Source organism: Osmerus eperlanus, chromosome 3 (genome assembly GCF_963692335.1).
Source record: "Osmerus eperlanus chromosome 3, fOsmEpe2.1, whole genome shotgun sequence".
In the NCBI taxonomy this organism is placed as follows: domain Eukaryota; kingdom Metazoa; phylum Chordata; class Actinopteri; order Osmeriformes; family Osmeridae; genus Osmerus; species Osmerus eperlanus.
In genome coordinates, this window is record NC_085020.1 from 20,513,925 (window position 1) to 20,533,215 (window position 19,291).

The 19,291-nt window shown below is 43.8% G+C and overlaps 1 protein-coding gene across 1 annotated transcript in view; it reads right to left on the reverse strand.

Annotated features, from left to right (window-relative positions):
- Window positions 1–2,986: 2,986 nt before the first annotated feature.
- Window positions 2,987–19,291, reverse strand: part of LOC134017785 (NACHT, LRR and PYD domains-containing protein 12-like) — a 114,701-nt gene continuing 98,396 nt past the window's right edge. The window contains exons 17-19 of the mRNA XM_062457796.1: window positions 9,079–9,252; window positions 5,886–5,932; window positions 2,987–4,689 (exon numbers count right to left, since the gene is read on the reverse strand). Coding sequence (XP_062313780.1) covers window positions 4,154–4,689; window positions 5,886–5,932; window positions 9,079–9,252 — 757 coding nt within the window. The 3' untranslated portion in view covers window positions 2,987–4,153. The remainder of the gene's footprint in view (window positions 4,690–5,885; window positions 5,933–9,078; window positions 9,253–19,291) is intronic.

Here is a 19,291-nt window from a genome sequence, read left to right on the forward strand (position 1 = left end):
GAGAGGAGGAGGAGAGAAGAGGACGGGGGGAGGAGAAGAGAGAAGAAACGAGGAGAATGGAGAAGAGCTGAGAAGCGACTGGAGCAGACACTGGGAGAGGGAGGGGAGAGCAAAGGTAAGGAGGGGGTGAAAGGTAGTGAGGAGGACAAGAGAAGAGGAGAAGAGGGGCAGTCGGGTGGAGGAGAGGGGAGGGAGGAGCAGGAAGGAAGAGATGAGAGAAAAGGAGAGGAGGACAAGAGGAGAGGGGATGAAAGGAGATGAGGAACTGGGAGATTAGAGAGGTGGAAGGGAGAGGGGAGTGGAGGAGGAGAAAAGAGGAGAGGGTAGGGCAGTGGAAAGGGAAGGGAGCGAGGGGTGAGAGGAAACACACCAGCTACTGGGAGGAAGAGAGGACAGAAGAACAGAGCAGGAGTAAAAGAGGAGAGGAGAGAGGAGGAGGAGAGGAGAGGGAGGAGGGGAGGGAGGATGGGAAGAGGAGAGGAGAGGGAGGAGAGGAGAGGAGGAGAGAGGGAGGAGAGGAGGAGAGAGGAGGGGAGAGGAGGAGCAGAGAGGAGGAAAGGAGAGGACAGGAGGACAGAGAAGGAGAGGAGGTCAATACAGGAGGAGAGGGGAGCGGGGGGAGAAGGGAGTGGAGGAGGAAGGAGGGGAGGAGAAGGAGGATAGGGGATGAAAGGAGGGGTGGAGGAGACAGGGGAGGAGAGTGGAGAAGGATAGGAGATGTGAGGGGAAGGGAGGGAGGAGGGGAGAAGGGAGGGGTGGGGAGAAGGGAGAAGGGAGAGGAGAAGGGAGGGCAGGGGAGGGGAAGAGAGGAGAGAGAAGGGAGGAGAGGGGATGAAAGGAGGGGTGGAGGAGACAGGGGATGGGAGTGGAGAAGATGAGATGAAAGGAGAAGAGAAGATATGTGAGGGGAAGGAAGGGAGGGGGAAAGGAAGGCAGGAGAGTTGGGGAGGGGAGGAGCAGAGAAGAGGAGAGGAAATAGGGGAGGGGAGAAGGGAGAGGTGTAGGAAAAAGGGGAGGGGGGAGGGGAGAAGGAAGGGCAGGGCAGGGGAAAGAGGAGGAGTGGAGAATAGGGCTGGGCGATATGGGTAAAAAATGATCACGATAGATATTTACAGTTAGGTCCATAAGTATTTGGACATTGACACAATTTTCATCATTTTGGCTCTGTATACCACCACAATGGATTTGAAATGAAACAATCAAGATGTGCTTTAAGTGCAGACTTTCAGCTTTAACGGTGTAGGAATTACAATACATTTTATATGTGGGCCCCCCCCTTTTTAAGGGACCAAAAGTAATTGGACAATTGGCTGCTCAGCTGTTCCATGGCCAGGTGTATGTTATTCCCTCATAAAGGGAGTTCTTTATTTCATTGACAAGGAGCAGATAAAAGGTCTAGAGTTCATTTCAAGTATGGTATTTGTGTTTGGAATCTGTTGCTGTCAACTCTCAATATGAAGTCCAAAGAGCTGTCACCATCAGTGAAGCAAGCCATCGTTAGGCTGAAAAATCAAAACAAACCTATAAGAGAGATAGCAAAAACATTAGGTGTGGCCAAATCAACTGTTTGGTACATTCTTAAAAAGAAAGAACGCACTGGTGAGCTCAGCAACACCAAAAGACCCGGAAGACCACGGAAAACAACTGTGGTGGATGACAGAAGAATTCTTTCCCTGGTGAAGAAAAAACCCTTCACAACAGTTGGCCAGATCAAGAACACTCTCCAGGAGGTAGGCGTATCTGTGTCAAAGTCAAAAATTAAGAGAAGACTTCACTAGAGTAAATACAGAGGGTTCACCACAAGATGTAAACCATTGGTGAGTCTCAAAAACAGGAAGACCAGATTAGAGTTTGCCAAAAAACATCTAAAAGAGCCTGTACAGTTCTGGAACAACATCCTATGGACAGATGAGACCAAGATCAACTTGTACCAGAATGATGGAGGGTGAGGGGAGAGAGTAGGGAGGGAGAGTATGGAGGGAGGGTGGGGGGAGAGAGTAGGGAAGGAGGGTGGGGGGAGAGAGTAGGGAGAGAGGGGATCACACTAGACACACAGAGTGTATATTCAAGTGGGTAATACTGTCATATTACTGGTCCTAAATGTAGTGTTTCCAGTGTGTGAGTGTACATGTGTGTGTGTGTGTGTGTCTATAGGGCCACTGGGTCACCAACAAACACACAGCATGTCTTCTATCATCCTGTATAAAACATCTTTATTTCTCCTTATTTAGTCACTAAGACACTATTTAGTTGATCACATTCAGTGGAACTGAGATCAAAGACAGGATTGTTGTTTGTCAACAATTAAAACCTCCCTCCCTCTCCTCTCTCTCCCTCCCTCTCCCCCCCCCCCCTCCCCCTCTGAGAGCCCAAAGGGAGTAGGGAGAGGCCAGGGTGATAACCATTTACTCATTTTACTTTGTGATACGACACACAATTGTGATGTGTAATGTACAATATAAGCTGATATTATTAAGGAAGTACATCTACTTTCGGAAACAGTAGTCTACTATTTCACTGAAGTATTAGCATCATGACATTAGCCTGTGTTGCCCGGGCAACACATACTACAGTGGTCTATGATGTATCTGTTTTCAATCGTTAAAATAAACATTCCTCACATATACATTTTCGTTGTAAGATTTATTATGACATTAGATTACAAGTAAACGATTTGTGGGTGAAATTATCATTACCTGTGGTTTCAATCCAGTGTATCACTGCAACGCTGTAGCCTACGCGAGACACTACAAAAACATCTACACAGCTGTTTAGGAAGTCAAACGGCGACAGAACATGTTCGGCACTCCCCTTACTTAAATCAAAAGTCTATCTAACTACTAACCTGAACTTCATTGCCACAGCCTAAACTTTGTCAATCTGTTCATGAAAATAATTAATTTCAGCCTAAACCGTACAACGGAACGTTAAATCAAATTCAACCAACGCAATCGCTACCAAGACGAACACAGCAGTAGTCTAGTACTGTACCGTAGTAGTACAATTTACCGGGGCAGCTTCTCCACACAGGGCTATATCGCACTTGGCGTTGTTACTGACAATGATCGCTACCAGTGAGCTTTTTATGAAAGCAATTTTCCACTAAATAAATGTCAAGCTTATTTACGTTTTGGGGGTCATATTTTCAGTTAGCAGATGGTACTGTTTGAATCGCGATTCCATGTTCTACCTGCCGGTAACGTCGTAGAATAATCTTCAAAGGGGGTTCTTTGTTAATGACTGAATGCAACGAGTAGGCTAAATGCTTGAAAATATCACGAGAAGGGAAAAACTTAAAAGGACGTTTAAATCATAGAGATTAGGTCTATTTTTACACCGGTCTGCCAAATTTATTCGTTTTGATTCAACGATGAGGCTGCCTCTTGCATGGGAAATGAGAAGACATCTATTTAATTCTACACTTCACTCGTATTTTCAGTTGTAAATGAGCAGCAAAAAAAATATGCTTTTAAATCTATGTAATCTTTATAAATAATAAGTATGCATTTTTCTATAACATATACAGAAATATCAGTTGTAAAAAAACGGACCCCTGTGCAACCGACGCAAGCAAGCACACCCTACAATTTCCCCAGAAATTGTACCCTCTCTAGTTTAGTCAGTAAGACAGTATTTAGTTCATCACATTCAGTGGGACTGAGATCAAAGACAGGATTGTTGTTTGTCAACAATTAACCCGTTAAGGAGTAGCATCACACGTGTGCGATAGTTCGAAAGCCCCACAGAGTAACGTTGCACGTGTGATTCTTTACATTCCAACCGACTATTTTCCGATAGACAAAAACGACATGACAAACGCTGTAGTATGGCTTCAAAATGTACAATTAGGAGGCTAACAAGTAACACTAGCAGGTAGTAGCATTGCTACGAGTATTATGCTAGGTAACGGAAGCTAACTAAAGCTAGCTAGCTTCCGTTTTGGAAAAATAACTCACTCTGGTGGAAGCGTCGGTAATATTTAAAGATATTAATAATATTTAATATCAGTAATATTTACATCTAAAGGTTAAAACAAAACAAACATTCTACACACACCAATATTTACAAACACTCTGGGATATGAATTCCAACTGTATACAGTTCAATCTTCAATGACATCTATGTGAGCACAGTGTGTGAGAGTGTGTGTGGGCTATTCTACCTGACACAGGGACACTGAGGAGAAGTCATAAACATAGAACCCAGGATAGAGGGGCTCAGTGAATGTGCTGTGGAATGTGTGCAGGTGGGTCAGTGTGTCAGAGGAGACTGTGTAGAAGGACAGAGTGCCGGCCGGCCAGTCCAGATACACTCCTACTCTGTGGGAGCTGGAGGGGGTGGCAGGTATGGCAGTGAACTTATCATTGTGCCAGGCAGAGTAACTGTCATCATCACAGTACAGACTCCAGGACTTGTTATTGCGTCCAAGCCCACAGTCATCATCCCTTCCTCTCCTGCTGATTCCTTTATATGTCACTGCTATATAAACCCCTCCTCCACTCCTCTCTGCCTCCCAGTAACAGCGCCCAGACAGACCCTCTCTACACAGCACCTGGCGACAGTCCTCAAATCTCTCTGGGTGATCAGGATACGGCTGCTCCTCTAACCTCCATGTCACCTTTCTGTTCTCCTCAGACAGAGAGAGGACTCTGTGTGCTGTGTTTGGGTCCAGAGTGAGCTCACAGGCATCTGATGGGGGAGACCAAGACACAATATATTACTGATCATCATCATTCACATTAGAATGTCTCCCTCTTCCTGCCCTCCCCCTCTCTCCCCCTCTCTCTCTCTCTCTCTCTCTCTCTCTCTCTATTTCTGTTCCATCCTCTCTACCGTGCTCTCTGTCCCTCCCTCTCTCTTCCACTCTCCCTCTCTTCCTTTCATTCTCTCATTCTGTTCTCCCTCCCTCACATGCTACCTCTCTCCCTCCAAATCCCTCTTTCCATCATCCCTCATCTCCTTACCCCTGATATGCCCCCATCACTCCATATTTCTAGGGAGGGGAGGAGAGGAAGAGGGGAAGAGGGAGGAGGGGAAGAGGGAGGAGCGAGGAGGGGAAGAGGGGAGGAGAGGAAGAAGGGAAGAGGGGAGGAGAGGAAGAGGGGAAGAGGGGAGGAGAGGGAGGACGGGGAGAAGGGAAGAGGGGAGGAGAGGGAAGAAGGGAAGAGGGGAGGAGAGGGACGAGGGGAGGAGAGGAGAGGGAGAAGGGGAAGAGGGGAGGAGAGGAAGAGGGAGAAGGGGAAGAGGGGAGGAGAGGAAGAGGAGAGCAGAGGAGGGGAAGAGGGAAGAGGGGAAGAGGGGAAGAGGAGGGGACAAGGGGAAGAGGAGAGGAGGGGACGAGGGGAAGAGGAGAGGAGAGGGAGAAGGGGAAGAGGGGAGGAGAGGAAGAGGAGGGAAGAGGGGAGGAGAGGGATGAGGGGAAGAGGAGAGGAGAGGGAGAAGGGGAAGAGGGGAGGAGAGGAAGAGGGGAGGAGAGGAAGAGGAGAGAAGAGGGAGGAGGGGAAGAGGGGAAGAGGGGAGGAGAGGAAGAGGGGAAGAGGAGAGGAGAGGAAGAGGAGAGAAGAGGGAGGAGGGGAAGAGTGGAGGAGAGCAGAGGAGGGGAAGAGGGGAGGAGAGGAAGAGGGGAGGAGAGGAAGAGGGGAGGAGAGCAGAGCAGAGGAGGGGAAGAGGGAAGGAGAGGAAGAGGGGAGGAGGGGAGAAGGAAGGGGACATAGCACACACAGACGTACACACAGTATTGATGTGGGTAGTTGTGTTAAATTACTGCTTCTAAAAGTGTGTGTTTACAGTGTGTGTGTGTCCATTTTTGACAGTGTCCAAGTCACTAATGGTATTGTCCCTTGTATGACCCTGTGTACTAGAACCAAGTAGCAGTCAATACTCACATTTCCTAGGGCCAGGTTTGATCCTGCACTCCTCACCATGATCCACACTGTAGGGATAAGCAGAGGAATGATGAAAATACACTTCACCTGTTGATAAGTGACTTAGCAACTGACTTTCTAAGTAAACATGTTGTTTCTCTCTTATCATCAGAGGTGTATTCCAGAAAGCAGGTTTTACAAACTCTGAGCCTAACCCTGAACTCTGACTTGATGAACCCTGAGATGGGAAGCTCAGAGTTATCGCTTCCAGAACAGCTGATCTGAGTTAGTTCATTTCTAATTCACTGGAATTACATTTAGTCATTTAGCAGACGCTCTCATCCAGAGAATTAGAAATTCTCATGCGTGCAGCCGAGTATGAAGACATTTTCAGAAAGCAGAAAAACAACTTCAACAGCAAAAGAGGCAATTGTTCATTCAGTACATTTCAAAGCAGTATATTAATTTGACATTTAACCACGTCTTACTAGCCTGGCTCTGCCCTCCTACGTACTTCCGCTCAATTTTCATTTTGCTTCTGTACTCCGTCTGGGCTTTCCGTATATTAGTTGATGTCTCAAGTCAACTTTTTACCGTCCAATCAGCGAACAGAGGGAGTGGCTGAGAACGATGACGTTGATGTCGTGCGCTAGTTTGAGTTGTAGTTCTGTAATGGCGACGGAGAAAGATTCGAGCGAAGCCATTCGGTCCGTTGTGGCAACGCTGCCGAATATCCAGAAGTTAAAGCCGGAGCAAGAACAATCTTTGCTCCCCACGGGGTTCGTTTGATTTTCCAGCTCGTTCCGTTAGTGGTGAAGGAGTTGGCTAAGGCGAACGCTAGCGATTGGTTATGGCAGATCCAGAGTGGCTCTGGGCAGATCCAATAGTTTTAAACTTCAACAGAGTACCCGCCTTCAAGGAAGTTAACGCTTGTCAAGGGAGCGAGCCCAGACCCTCTGTACAAATGAAATGTACGAGAGTCTGGTTAGGACCAGGCTAACGTCTTACTACAAGTGAAGAAGAAATGGAACAATCCTATGTGCGCAAAACAACTGGCACATTCTTCTCCTTTTTAATGACAAGATTACGAGAAGGAGGGTCCATCAACCTCCACAGCACAGATTAACAGTGAGATGTTCAGGAAATGCCAGGTTAGCTCTGCATGGAAAACTGTAGAATTTCATGTCATCCGTATGTGTTATATGGCTTCAACAACAATCAGGTTGATGAGGAAAGGACCCCCCATGTCTGACAGTTGCTTCAGGCTCAGCATGAGGGAGGGGAGAGGGAGAAACTCATGGTTTGTTACAGAAAAGCTGCCAGCAAGCAGGTGAGGTTCACAGTCAGTTACCGTGGTAACACACCCAGAGTTTTCAGTGTTTCCCATACATTAATTTATTTGTAACGGCCCGCCACAATTAGAGATTTACCACCACAAATTTATAAAATGGTTTTGCTTTTACTGTTTAACATCACAAAAAAATATTTAATAGTAGAGCTGCACGCAGCATACTGATTCGCTCAGCCCCTTCTTGCCCCGCTCGCGTTCTCTCTCACTACAACAGACACGTCTGTGAATAAGCCCCTCTCTCCGTGCACGCTCTGAATCAATGCACGGGTCAAACAGCTTTTTCCCTCAGAGACAACAGGACAATCAATCTGGAGTTTACGAACGGTTAGGCCCAATCCCAATGTCCACCCTCACAGACTCACAGACTTTGAGGCACGTTCTCACTAAGTCTGTCAAGTTCGTGAGGGCTCTTTCGAAGACATTTTATGCACCCGTAAGTCTGCATTTTTGCAGACTTGCCCACAATTCACAGCGTAGTGACGTGAAACACGAGGGTTACCGGGGGAAGCCTGGAAGAGAGAAAAAGATCCTGGCTAACCCTCCTCATAAGACAAGAAAGACGAAGAACAATAAACAAACAAGCATGGAAGGAGCAACCAACCCTGACGTAAACAGAAATAGAAGTTAGAAATAACAGTTAACATCAGTAAGTTTAAACACAAAGCTCACTGACGGTTAATATAGCCAGAACTGGGTGTAGTAGGGCTGCACAATTAATACAATTTTAATCATGATCACGATTTTGGCTTCCCACGATCAAATTTGCGTGATGGAGCGATATTTAAAATGCGGCATTCTTTTGGCAAAGCCAATCTAGCGCTCCGTAAACCATAGGTGCGTTCGACATCGGCTGCATGAAACGACCAGCGAGAGTTGCTGCTTGCAGTCGGGGAAGAGTTATAAACGGCTGCGTAAAGTCGGACATTCCTGCTTCCTGGTTTGCTGCGTTGACGTCAGTCATGGCCGATCAAGCGCTGTTTGCTTACTTCATCACTGACGAACTGCATGGTATAATTAGCCTACGTGACAAAAAAAGTTGTTTTGGTTAAAATCAACAAATAATCATGATAATTAATCGTGATCTCAATGTTGATCAAAATAATCGTGCTTATCATTTTGGCCATAATCGTGCAGCCCTAGTGTGTAGGTTGTCCTTTGATGATAAATTCCAAATATGCTTTCATCAGATTTGATCCAACAACATTACTATTTTACCTATAATGCCGCAAAGTGCTGAACCATTCCAATTTATAGCATTTTGAGCTCTTGTAGCCTCTTGCACTCAATCACTTACTAGGTGACGTCAAGTAAGTTTGTGAGGGTTCAGGGCTTAGGGTTTAGGGGGGACATTGGGATTGGGCCTTAGTATCATCATTCTCTGCACAAAGGTGTCCAAAACTGAGTAAATATAATAATATTTGTAGTTAAAAACATTCGGCAAATATAACAATATGAGTCCAACATAATGTTTATATTATATGAAGCTCAAAAACTATTTTGCGCTCAAATTGATTCCATTTTCTTTTCTTGTTGAAGTCCCTAGCTACATTCACTTCAAACCGACACTAGGACCTAGGTTTGAGCTGAGCTACATTTTACAACGTCTGGTTTTAGTGACCTCTCTTTCTCGAGCTAAAAACCCAGAGTTTCCCTCATCTCAGGGTTTAAAAACTCAGTTTTCACTAAACCCGCTTCCTGGAAATACAATTATGATTGTGGCTACAACCATATTGTAGATTGTAGAGTAAACATGCAGTTTTAATTGTAACATCAAGAAATGCAAGGCCTATTAACGTAATTAGATATATTCAGTGTTAAGCGACATTACATTAAGAGGTATATAAAAAACAAACATCTCCTTACTTGAGTTTCTCCAGTCTGCAGTGTGGATCCTCCAGTCTAGCAGAGAGCAGCTTCAATCCTTTTTCTCCTGGATGATTGTAGCTCAGGTCCAGTTCCCTCAGGTGGAAGGGGTTGGACCTCAGAGCTGAGGCCAGAAAAGCACAGCCTTCCTCTGTGACCAGACAGCCTGACAGCCTGTAGAAAGAGGATCAATGTTGTGACAGAATCCATCTGGGCCTCCAGAGTGAGTCAGCACAGAGGGGTTCATTTGGCAGGTATTGTCATAGCTGCACCTCCCCTCATTAGACAGAGTGACCCACGTAATCCAATATCAGAAAAGTTGAAGATGTAACTCTTTATCCTGTATAAGAATGCTACTGTGTTCAGCATTCCTTTTGTGTAGAGAGGCCAACCCCCCAGGTGAACTATAGGCAAGGTAAATACTTAGGTAAAATGGAAGATCCTTATCTTATCTGAGCATTTCATTTAGTTAGCCTAAGCAGGGCCACTTTAAGACATATGCACGCACACACGCACGCACGCGTGCAGGATCTATGGAAGGGAGCCAATGAAAGAAGAGCCATGTGACAGACAATTCTATATATTTGTACAACATGGTTTTTGTATTGGGAATGTTGGGATGATAATAGAGAATCGAGGATAAAGAACAAGCAAGTTTGCTTGTTCAATATTTCCACTATTTTAAACAGTTATCATATTCCAAAGGAAGAAATATTAGTGCATCTAAACCAGCCAAGATAAATTAGAGTAGGCTATAGGGAAAGGAATTGCACATTTGTGTGCCAGATAATATTTCCACAAAAACTCCCCCATTAAATACAATACATCATGACAGTTTGCATGATTTGAAATGGTCACTTATTATCACACTGGTATTTAATTATCACAGCAAACAATTACTGCACTGAACTGTAAGTAAAGCAAAAATAACAAAACCTGTAATTATCACTCGAATCATTCACGTCTTCTATGCTAAACCTAGCAGTCACGTGAACGTGAATGAGGTGAACGAATAAAAATGGCCATTCCTCTGTATACGGAGGTAGTGACCAAATCAACTAATAGGTCTCCCTGTGTGAGTTCTTGTTTAAACTGTAGTTAAGCTGTAGTTCTCCTTTAGCTTTCCGGCAGAATAGACAGCATCTATCTTCCACTTTCCTAACTGTAGGAGCCATTTGTGTTTCTTATTGACATGTCATATTATTTTGGTTAGATAGAACTGTCAGAATATTTTGGACACTGGGTGGCAGTAATTGGAGGCACAGGGTTCTATATTTAGGGACACAGGTGACAGGAAAGGGCACAGGTAGAGGGAAGGGACACAGTTCTCACCAGACCAGAGAACAGACCACAGTGCACAGACCACCAATGACATTGGGAAACCTGGTATGTCAATCTACATTTTACAACTATGCATAATAAATAACAACTAAACGGCAAATAAGGACTGGAAAATCTGATACATTGTGTCAGCATAAGATCACTCCTAAACTACCTGTGTATAATGGCAACGATATAGACGTATTGTAAAACTAGAAACATTAAGCGAGAACTCGCCCTTTTATTGGAACTTGAGCTTCAAACTGAAAAAGGTTTTTTGTATTCCACAAAATCTGGCCGCTATCCCCAGTCAAGGGACATTGTCGTCACCTGCGCTGGTCTGACAGATTGGAAACCCTGAAGTTCAACGCGCAGGGAGAGTGCGTATGGGCAGCATCAAGCACGCTTTATTGATGCTATAAAAGCCATATTGGGAAACGGCTAATATAATGGGGTTGTTCGACTGAATGCTAAAATCTTACAACAATATCGTCTGTTTGAAAGTCGTGCAGTCGGCATACAAACGTTCCTGCATTACGCCAATGAGGTCTTATGCATAATAAACAACTAAACGGCAAAGCCCTCTCCTGCTGCCTCTTCCTAGATATTTGTAACTACCTCCCGTTCCCCCTACCCTGCCTCAGTCACCTAAAATGTCATTTTACATATAAAACGGTGAAATATCAGCCTACCTGGCGAACTTGTTCCACTGAGTTGGATTCCAATTGAAGAATATCCCACCTCAGTCGCTCTTTATTAGCTGGCTACAAAATGTCCTGGTTTATACACCGCGAATATCCTGTGGTTATCCTGAGGTAAACTTCTTCTAAATTACAGTAAAAAAAACTCTGAAATACTTTTGTTCTGGACTGGAAAGTCATGTTTTGTTGACTTAAACTTTCAGATGTTAGCTACATTTTTCTTATCTTTGAATTTTCTGAGCAGATATACATCGCTGGTTCCGACGCCATTAGTTAATGTCGTTCATTTTAGAAACACGACTAACTGATCCAGAGATCACGTGACAGAGCATGCAAACACGTCATGCTATTGGACAATATTATCATAGTGAAATAACAGCAAGTTCTTCTGAAAAATGAAAGGGGAATTAAATGGAAGTGAAATTAACCAAATGTATGCGAAAAAAACTTAGCTACCCAATACATGTATATATTTTAAAATAACAGAATGCTTATCAGTATTTATTTAATTCTGTTAGGTCATTAGATAACCATATTCTGCTCCAAAAGAGCAACATAACTGCCTGTTGGCTCTGCCTTCCGTCCTGAGAGAAGAGGAACTGCTATATTCGGATGCTGTTCGTGGATAACGGTGTTGGAACAAACGGTTAATCGTCAACACCATCATGCCTATGTCTTTCTGTATTTCAACATTTTATATCTTGCTAAATATATATATATATATATATATATATATATATATATATATATATATATATATTTCTACACTGCTCAAAAAAATTATGGAACACTTTTGAAAACACATCAGATCTCAATATCTTGTGTGGCCCCCACGTGCTTGTATGCATGCTTGACAACGTCGCGGCATGCTCCTAATGAGACGACGGATGGTGTCTTGTGGGACGTCCTCCCAGATCTGTCGAAGGGCATCAGTGAGCTCCTGTAAAGTCTGAGGAGCAACCTGGCGGCGTCTGATGGACCGAAACATAATGTCCCAGAGGTGTTCTATCGGGTTTAGGTCAGGTGATCGTGAGAGACATTCAATTGTATTGATTCCTTCATCCTCCAGGTACTGCCTGCACACTCTTGCCACATGAGGCCGGGAATTGTCGTGCATCCGGAGGAACCCAGGACCTACTGCACCAGCGTAGGGTCTGACCATGGGTTCCAGGATTTCATCCCGATACCTAATGGCAGTCAGACTGCCGTTCTCTAACCTGTAGAGGCCTGTGCGTCCCTCCATGGATATGCCTCCCCAGACCATCACTGACCCACCACCAAACCGGTCATGCTGAATGATGTTGCAGGCAGTACAGTGTTCTCCCCGGCTTCTCCAGACCCTTTCACGTCTATCACAGGTGCTCAGGGTGAACCTGCTCTCATCTGTGAAAAGCACAGGGCACCAGGGGCGGACATGCCAGTTCTGGTGTTCTATAGCAAATGCCAATCGAGCTCCACGGTGCTGGGCAGTGAGCACAGGGCACACTGTAGGACGTTGCGCCCTGAGGACACCCTCATGAAGTCTGTTTCTGATTGTTTGGGCAGAGACATTCACACCAGTGGCTTGCTGGAGGTCATTCTGTAGGGCTCGGGCAGTGCTCAACCTGTTCCTCCTTGCACAAAGCAGCAGATATCGGCCCTGCTGATGGGTCGAGGACCTTCTACGGCCCTGTCCAGCTCTCCTAGAGTAACTGCCTGTCTCCTGGAATGTCCTCCATGTACTGGAGATTGTGCTGGGAGACACATCAAATCTCCTTGCAACGGCACGGAGTTGGACAATATGTGCAACTTCTGTAGGGTTAAGAAATCGCCTCATGCTCCCACTCAAAGAGATCAAGAGGGAAAAACTTGAAATGGCCTCCACATGCAAAACCAGTACTGTTTTGGGGTCGGCTCATTGTTGCCCCTCTAGTGTACTTGTTGTTAATTACATCAACACCAATGCAGCGGAAAGTACCCCTCTGCTACTTAACTGACCAGATCATTATCAGAGAAGTTAATTCATGCCATACCCTGATAAAAAACTGTTCCTTTAATTATTTTGAGCAGTGTAGTTTAAAGTTGTTACATTCTTGTCTGCATTCTGTTCTCTTTTTGCTTTAATGCTATGTAACATGTAGCAAAACCAACCTCAAGGAATATAATGTCCAATATTATCTTTAGTGATCTGTGCAAATGACCAATACAAGTGTGTTCAACTTCCTAAAGAGCAGCGTTGCACCTGACACTTAAAGCCGAAATATACTTTCCGCTATGTACGTGTACACATGCTGAATGGCTGCAGCACGTATCCTGCGTTCGTTTGGTGCCTACTTTGTGCACGTCTCCCTGGCCCTTAAATGTACGCATACGCAAGGTGCAATACCGACAGAAATCGTGGGCCAGTATACTGTCCCTGCATCTCAGATGGAATGCTACCATCAACCTACCCAGACGCTCCCATGTCACCCCGCTCTTCATCTCCCTGAACTCCCTCACTGGCTACCCATCACGGCCCGCATCAGATTCAAGACCCTGGTACTGACCTTCCGAGCGGTGAACGGGACTGCGCCTGCCTACATCCAGTCTCTCCTCCAGCCTTACACCCCTACGCGCCACCTACGGTCTTCTTCTGACAACCGTCTGGTGGCCCCACCTCTCAAGAGCACCCGCTCCCAACCCAAGCTCTTCTCCTGTCTGGCCTCCCAATGAGGGAATCACCTCCTCACCTCCATCAGAGACACGGACTGTCTCCCCACCTTCAAGAAAAGGCTAAAGACGCACTTGTTCCGGGAGTACACCAGCACTTAAAGATTTGTTGGATCAGATGTTAGCTTATTTCCTCCAGGAACACAATGACAATTATTGAGGGACTTGTTGGTCACTCCTGTTGGTTAGTTGTAACTGATGTAGTGAGGTCCACAAGACCACAAGGAGCCAACATCTTGCCACACCTGAAGAGTGATTCAATCACATCAGACAAACCTAATCAGCCCTTGTGACACCCTCAGTATGCTGATTACCCACAAAACGCCGATGCAAAGGAACCATAGAATGGGGGGGGGGGACCTCCCCAATCTACCTAATCAGCCCTCCTGCTAGCTTGCAAGCTTCAAAGGGCCTGATTTAGACAACACGTCTCCAGCGACCATTTGCTATCCGTTTCGGCGGCGATTTGAACAAAGAACATACCTTGATCAGAACTTTTGAGGAAAGTCTTGAGACTTCACCTTTACCACAAGAGTACAAGGTGGAGAATTATGAGAGGGATATTTGTGTTATGTTTTTTACTTTGTTTTAATGTTGTGTTCACTGAAATCTTGATTCTAGTAACAACTCCTTCTTCCTGAAAGATAACCACGTCATTCTTGGTATCTACACGAAGCTATCATAATAAAACAATCATTCAACTATATTTTGTAACTGTACCAAGATGTCCAGAACAATATTTGAACCAATCGAATGAACCAGCCAGAGATCAGATCACACCTTTGGTAGGTGTGAAGGAAGGAGGGGGGAGTTGAGAACCCAGCTTCCCCCAATCCACATCTGACCCCAGACGGGTCCTCCCTCGAACTGTATAAAGCCCTAAGATGACCATCAATCTCGGACTCCAGCGAAACCGACCATGGCATGAACGCCATCAGGATTGGCGTTCCAAGGACGTCGCCAAGCTTCTCCTGAGATTCAACTTTATAGTGATCGCGACACTATCTGGACGTTTCAACAGAAGAACCAAAAACGCAATTCCAAATGCGACTTCACTGAGATCCCGCAGACTCAGTCACATGACCCAGCGCAGCCGCGCTGTGACTTCAGATTCTTCAAATGGACCTTTGGCGCAAACCGCCCTCAACATCATTGATCAACCCCTGATCAAACGTAACTATGGCTAACGCTCTTTCCTCCTCGACATGGCATTGGCGTGAGCTCTGTTTATGATTTGTAAGGATGTAATCACTGACTGTACAATTTCTGCCTTTCTTTAAGTTAGACCATTTCATTCTGTTCATTGAAACCAATCTCTCATATCAAACCCATAATCCAACTTTTCATAAGATCTGTTTACCTTACTTGAATAAATTCATTGTAAAGATATTTTGACGTGCGTGTTCACTGATGTTACGATTGGCTCTACTCTTAGAACGAATTCATTCCTAAAGATGAGACTGATTATTACATATTAAACATAGGATTCCCTAATGTCCTAAACCAATATTAGGGTGGTGCCCCAGACTTTATGATAAATTAAGTATTTCTATCTTTAAACGAGCAAACCCCGCTACACTGATTTAACTATTTGTACTCGCTGTGAATTATATTATTGTTGCTTGCTTTCCACCAGATACACTCTAGCACTTTAGAGGATCATGTTGATTAATTGGGTGTGCTCAAGCCTTTGGCGAGAGCACAACCTTTGTTCTCTCACATATATATTATTGTTTATTTTCGCCCCCCTAAAACTCAGTCAATATTTGGCCTACATACACAACGGCGGTGTCAAAAGGTTCGTCTTGGTAGCGATTGCGTTGCTTCTATTGGAATTTACGTTCCGTTGCATGGTTTGGGCTTAAGTTAAGTTTTTGTGGCGAAAAGTGAAGCTAACGGTGGCTAATTTGCTAGCCACAGTCACTGACGTTACTAACGTCACTACGTCACTAACGTCACGAAAACACGCGTGACTACCTGTAGCAGAACATTCGTTTCGCATCTGTTAACTTGGGGGATAGCTAGGCTAACTATAGCTTTACTGCAAGGCAGCTGCAGGAACGCCACAAGCAAAGAGGCCAGGGTGATAACTATTTACTCATTTTACTTTGTGATATGACACACAATTGTGATGTGTAATGTACAATATAAGCTGATATTATTAAGGAAGTACATCTACTTTCGGAAACAGTAGTCTACTATTTCACTGAAATATTAGCATCATGACATTAGCCTGTGTTGCCCGGCCAACACATACTACAGTGGTCTATGATGTATCTGTTTTCAATCGTTAAAATAAACATTCCTCACATATACATTTTCGTTGTAGGATTTATTATGACAATAGATTACAAGTAAACGATTTGTGGGTGAAATTATCATTACCCGTGGTTTCAATCCAGTGTATCACTGCAACGCTGTAGCCTACGCGAGACACTACAAAAACATTTACACAGCTGTAGGAAGTCAAACGGCGACAGAACATGTTCGGCACTTCCCTTACTTAAATCAAAAGTCTATCTAACTACTAACCTGAACTTCATTGCCACAGCCTAAACTTTGTCAATCTGTTCATGAAAATAATTTATTTCAGCCTAAACCGTACAACGGAACGTTAAATCCAATTCAACCAACGCAATCGCTACCAAGACGAACACAGCAGTAGTCTAGTCTGTACTACTACTGTACCGTAGTAGTACAATTTACTGGGGCAGCTTCTCCACACAGGGCTATATCGCATTTTGCGTTGTTACTGATCGCTACCAGTGAGCTTTTTATGAATGAGCGATTTTCCACTAAATAAATGTCAAGCTTATTTACGTTTTGGGGGGCATATTTTCAGTTAGCAGATGGTACTGTTTGAATCGCGATTCCATCTTCTACTGCCGGGTAACGTCGTAGAATAATCTTCAAAGGGGGTTCTTTATTAATGAATGAATGCAATGAGTAGGCTAAATGCATGAAAATATCACGAGAAGGGAAAAACTTAAAAGGACGTTTAAGTCATAGAGATTAGGTCAATTTGTACACCAGTCTGCCAAATGTATTCGTTTTGATTCAACGATGAGGCTGCCTCTTGCCTCTTGGGGAAATGAGAAGACATCCATTTCATTCTACACTTCACTCGTATTTTCAGTTGTAAATGAGCAGCAAAAAAAAAATGCTTTTAAATCTATGTCATCTTTATAAATAATAAGTATGCATTTTTATATAAAATACAGAAATATCAGTTGTAAAAATGTCATTAAAAAACGGACCCCTGTCCAACCGACGCAAGCAAGCACACCCTACAATTTCCCCAGAAATTGTACCCTCTCTAGTTGTACATGCTCTTATGTTTCTTCCCTTTGGCACTTATTTGCTTTTTCACAATGTATGCTTCATGTTTTGGCTACCCGCAATGTTTGGGGCTATCTCGTTGTTTATGATCATTGACCTATGCACTTTTTGTAAACTCTCTCTTGGAAGTCCCTTTGGAATACATGTAAATGGACCATCCTCTGAAGTAAAAATAGCCAGTTACATAGTAGTATTATACACCAAGCACACTTCTTGCTATTCCTAATCCGAAACCCTTCATGCAGTGGAAGAGGCGCCAACCATAGGGACTGACGTGGAAATTGACACCATACTGTTGAAACGATGACGATGGGTATGATTATGGATTTATCTGATTGAAAATGAAATTTTGAAAATGTTCACCCCTTTTAGTATTATTTTATATTACTAGGAACCATATGTTAAGCTGTTGACTTATTATAGTTGAGCTTAGTATTATTACCACTAAACGATAGAAGATATTGAGCCTGAGTGTGAGATCTGGGTGACAGAGGCTGAGGAGTGAGGGAGAAGGCCACCTGGAGGCAGGCAGAGGCCTGAGCTAGAAGTCAAGATCTGCTGTTTTTGACCCCACACCTAGAATCTTATCTGTGGCCGCCTGCACAAGGTCAGCACTAGCCCTAAGTAGGGAGGATTTACAACGAGCCTGATTGTGTAAGCAGCGTGAGCAGCCTCATCGTAAATGTGGGCTACAGAACCTGTTTTAAGAGAAAAACGTATTAGTGTCACCCAGCAGCAAAATGTACATCTCCAAATTTAAGCAAGGTCAAAGGCATCAAAGCTAAGGTGCGAGTGAAATCTGAAACCCCCAGAACAGGTATTATGCGTAAGATCGAAGACCATCTGTAACTATCAATAGTAAAATAACACATGAAAATAGGTGAGCAGTATGTAATTGCATGCCTGGGGGGTAAAGATCAGTTGGGTTCCGGAACCTGCTCACATTTATTGGGATTTTTGTCATCTTGAAGACCAATAAAGCCATTGCATCAAACTTTGCCAAGTTCCAGTGCCGTTTTTTGAACTTTGAAGATTAATTGAAGACTTTGAACATTTTCAAACAACAGCACAAAAGCTGCCAGATGCATAACTCCCTGTCCAGGTAAATGTACAATAATATGAGGAATAGTATATCTTAACCCTTGTGTTGGAGCCATTATACAACTTTGTTTTGTTTTATTTATATACCACATTGGTGATGCTAATAAATGGGCAGTTTTATGTTTGAGCACTGGGTGGAGCATTGTCTTTGGGAAGGCATATAGGTAACTAGAGAGGGTACAATTTCTGGGGAAATTGTAGGGTGTGCTTGCTTGCGTCGGTTGCACAGGGGTCCGTTTTTGAATGACATTTTTACAACTGATATCTCTGTATATTTTATATAAAAATGCATACTTATTATTTATAAAGATTACATAGATTTAAAAGCTTTTTTTTTTGCTGCTCATTTACAACTGAAAATACGAGTGAAGTGTAGAATGAAATAGATGTCTTCTCATTTCCCCTGCAAGAGGCAGCCTCATCGTTGAAACAAAACGAATACATTTGGCAGACCGGTGTAAAAATTGACCTAATCTCTATGATTTAAACGTCATTTTAAGTTTTCCCTTCTCATGATATTTTCAGGCATTTAGCCTACTCATTGCATTCATTCATTAATAAAGAACCCCCTTTGAAGATTATTCTACGACGTTACCCGGCAGTAGAAGATGGAATCGCGATTCAAACAGTACCATCTGCTAACTGAAAATATGCCCCCAAAAACGTAAATGAGCTTTTTTATTTATTTAATGGAAAATCGCTCATTTATAAAAAGCTCACTGGTAGCGATCATTGTCAGTAACAACGCAAAATGCGATATAGCCCTGTATGGAGAAGCTGCCCCGGTAAATTGTACTACTACGGTACAGTACTAGAATACTGCTGTGTTCGTCTTGGTAGCGATTGCGTTGGTTGAATTGGATTTAACGTTCCGTTGTACGGTTTAAGCTGAAATTAATTATTTTCATGAACAGATTGACAACGTTTAGGATGTGGCAATGAAGTTCAGGTTAGTAGTTAGATAGACTTTTGATTTAAGTAAGGGGAGTGCCGAACATGTTCTGTCGCCGTTTGACTTCCCAAACAGCTGTCTAGTGTAGATGTTTTTGTAGTGTGTCTCGCGT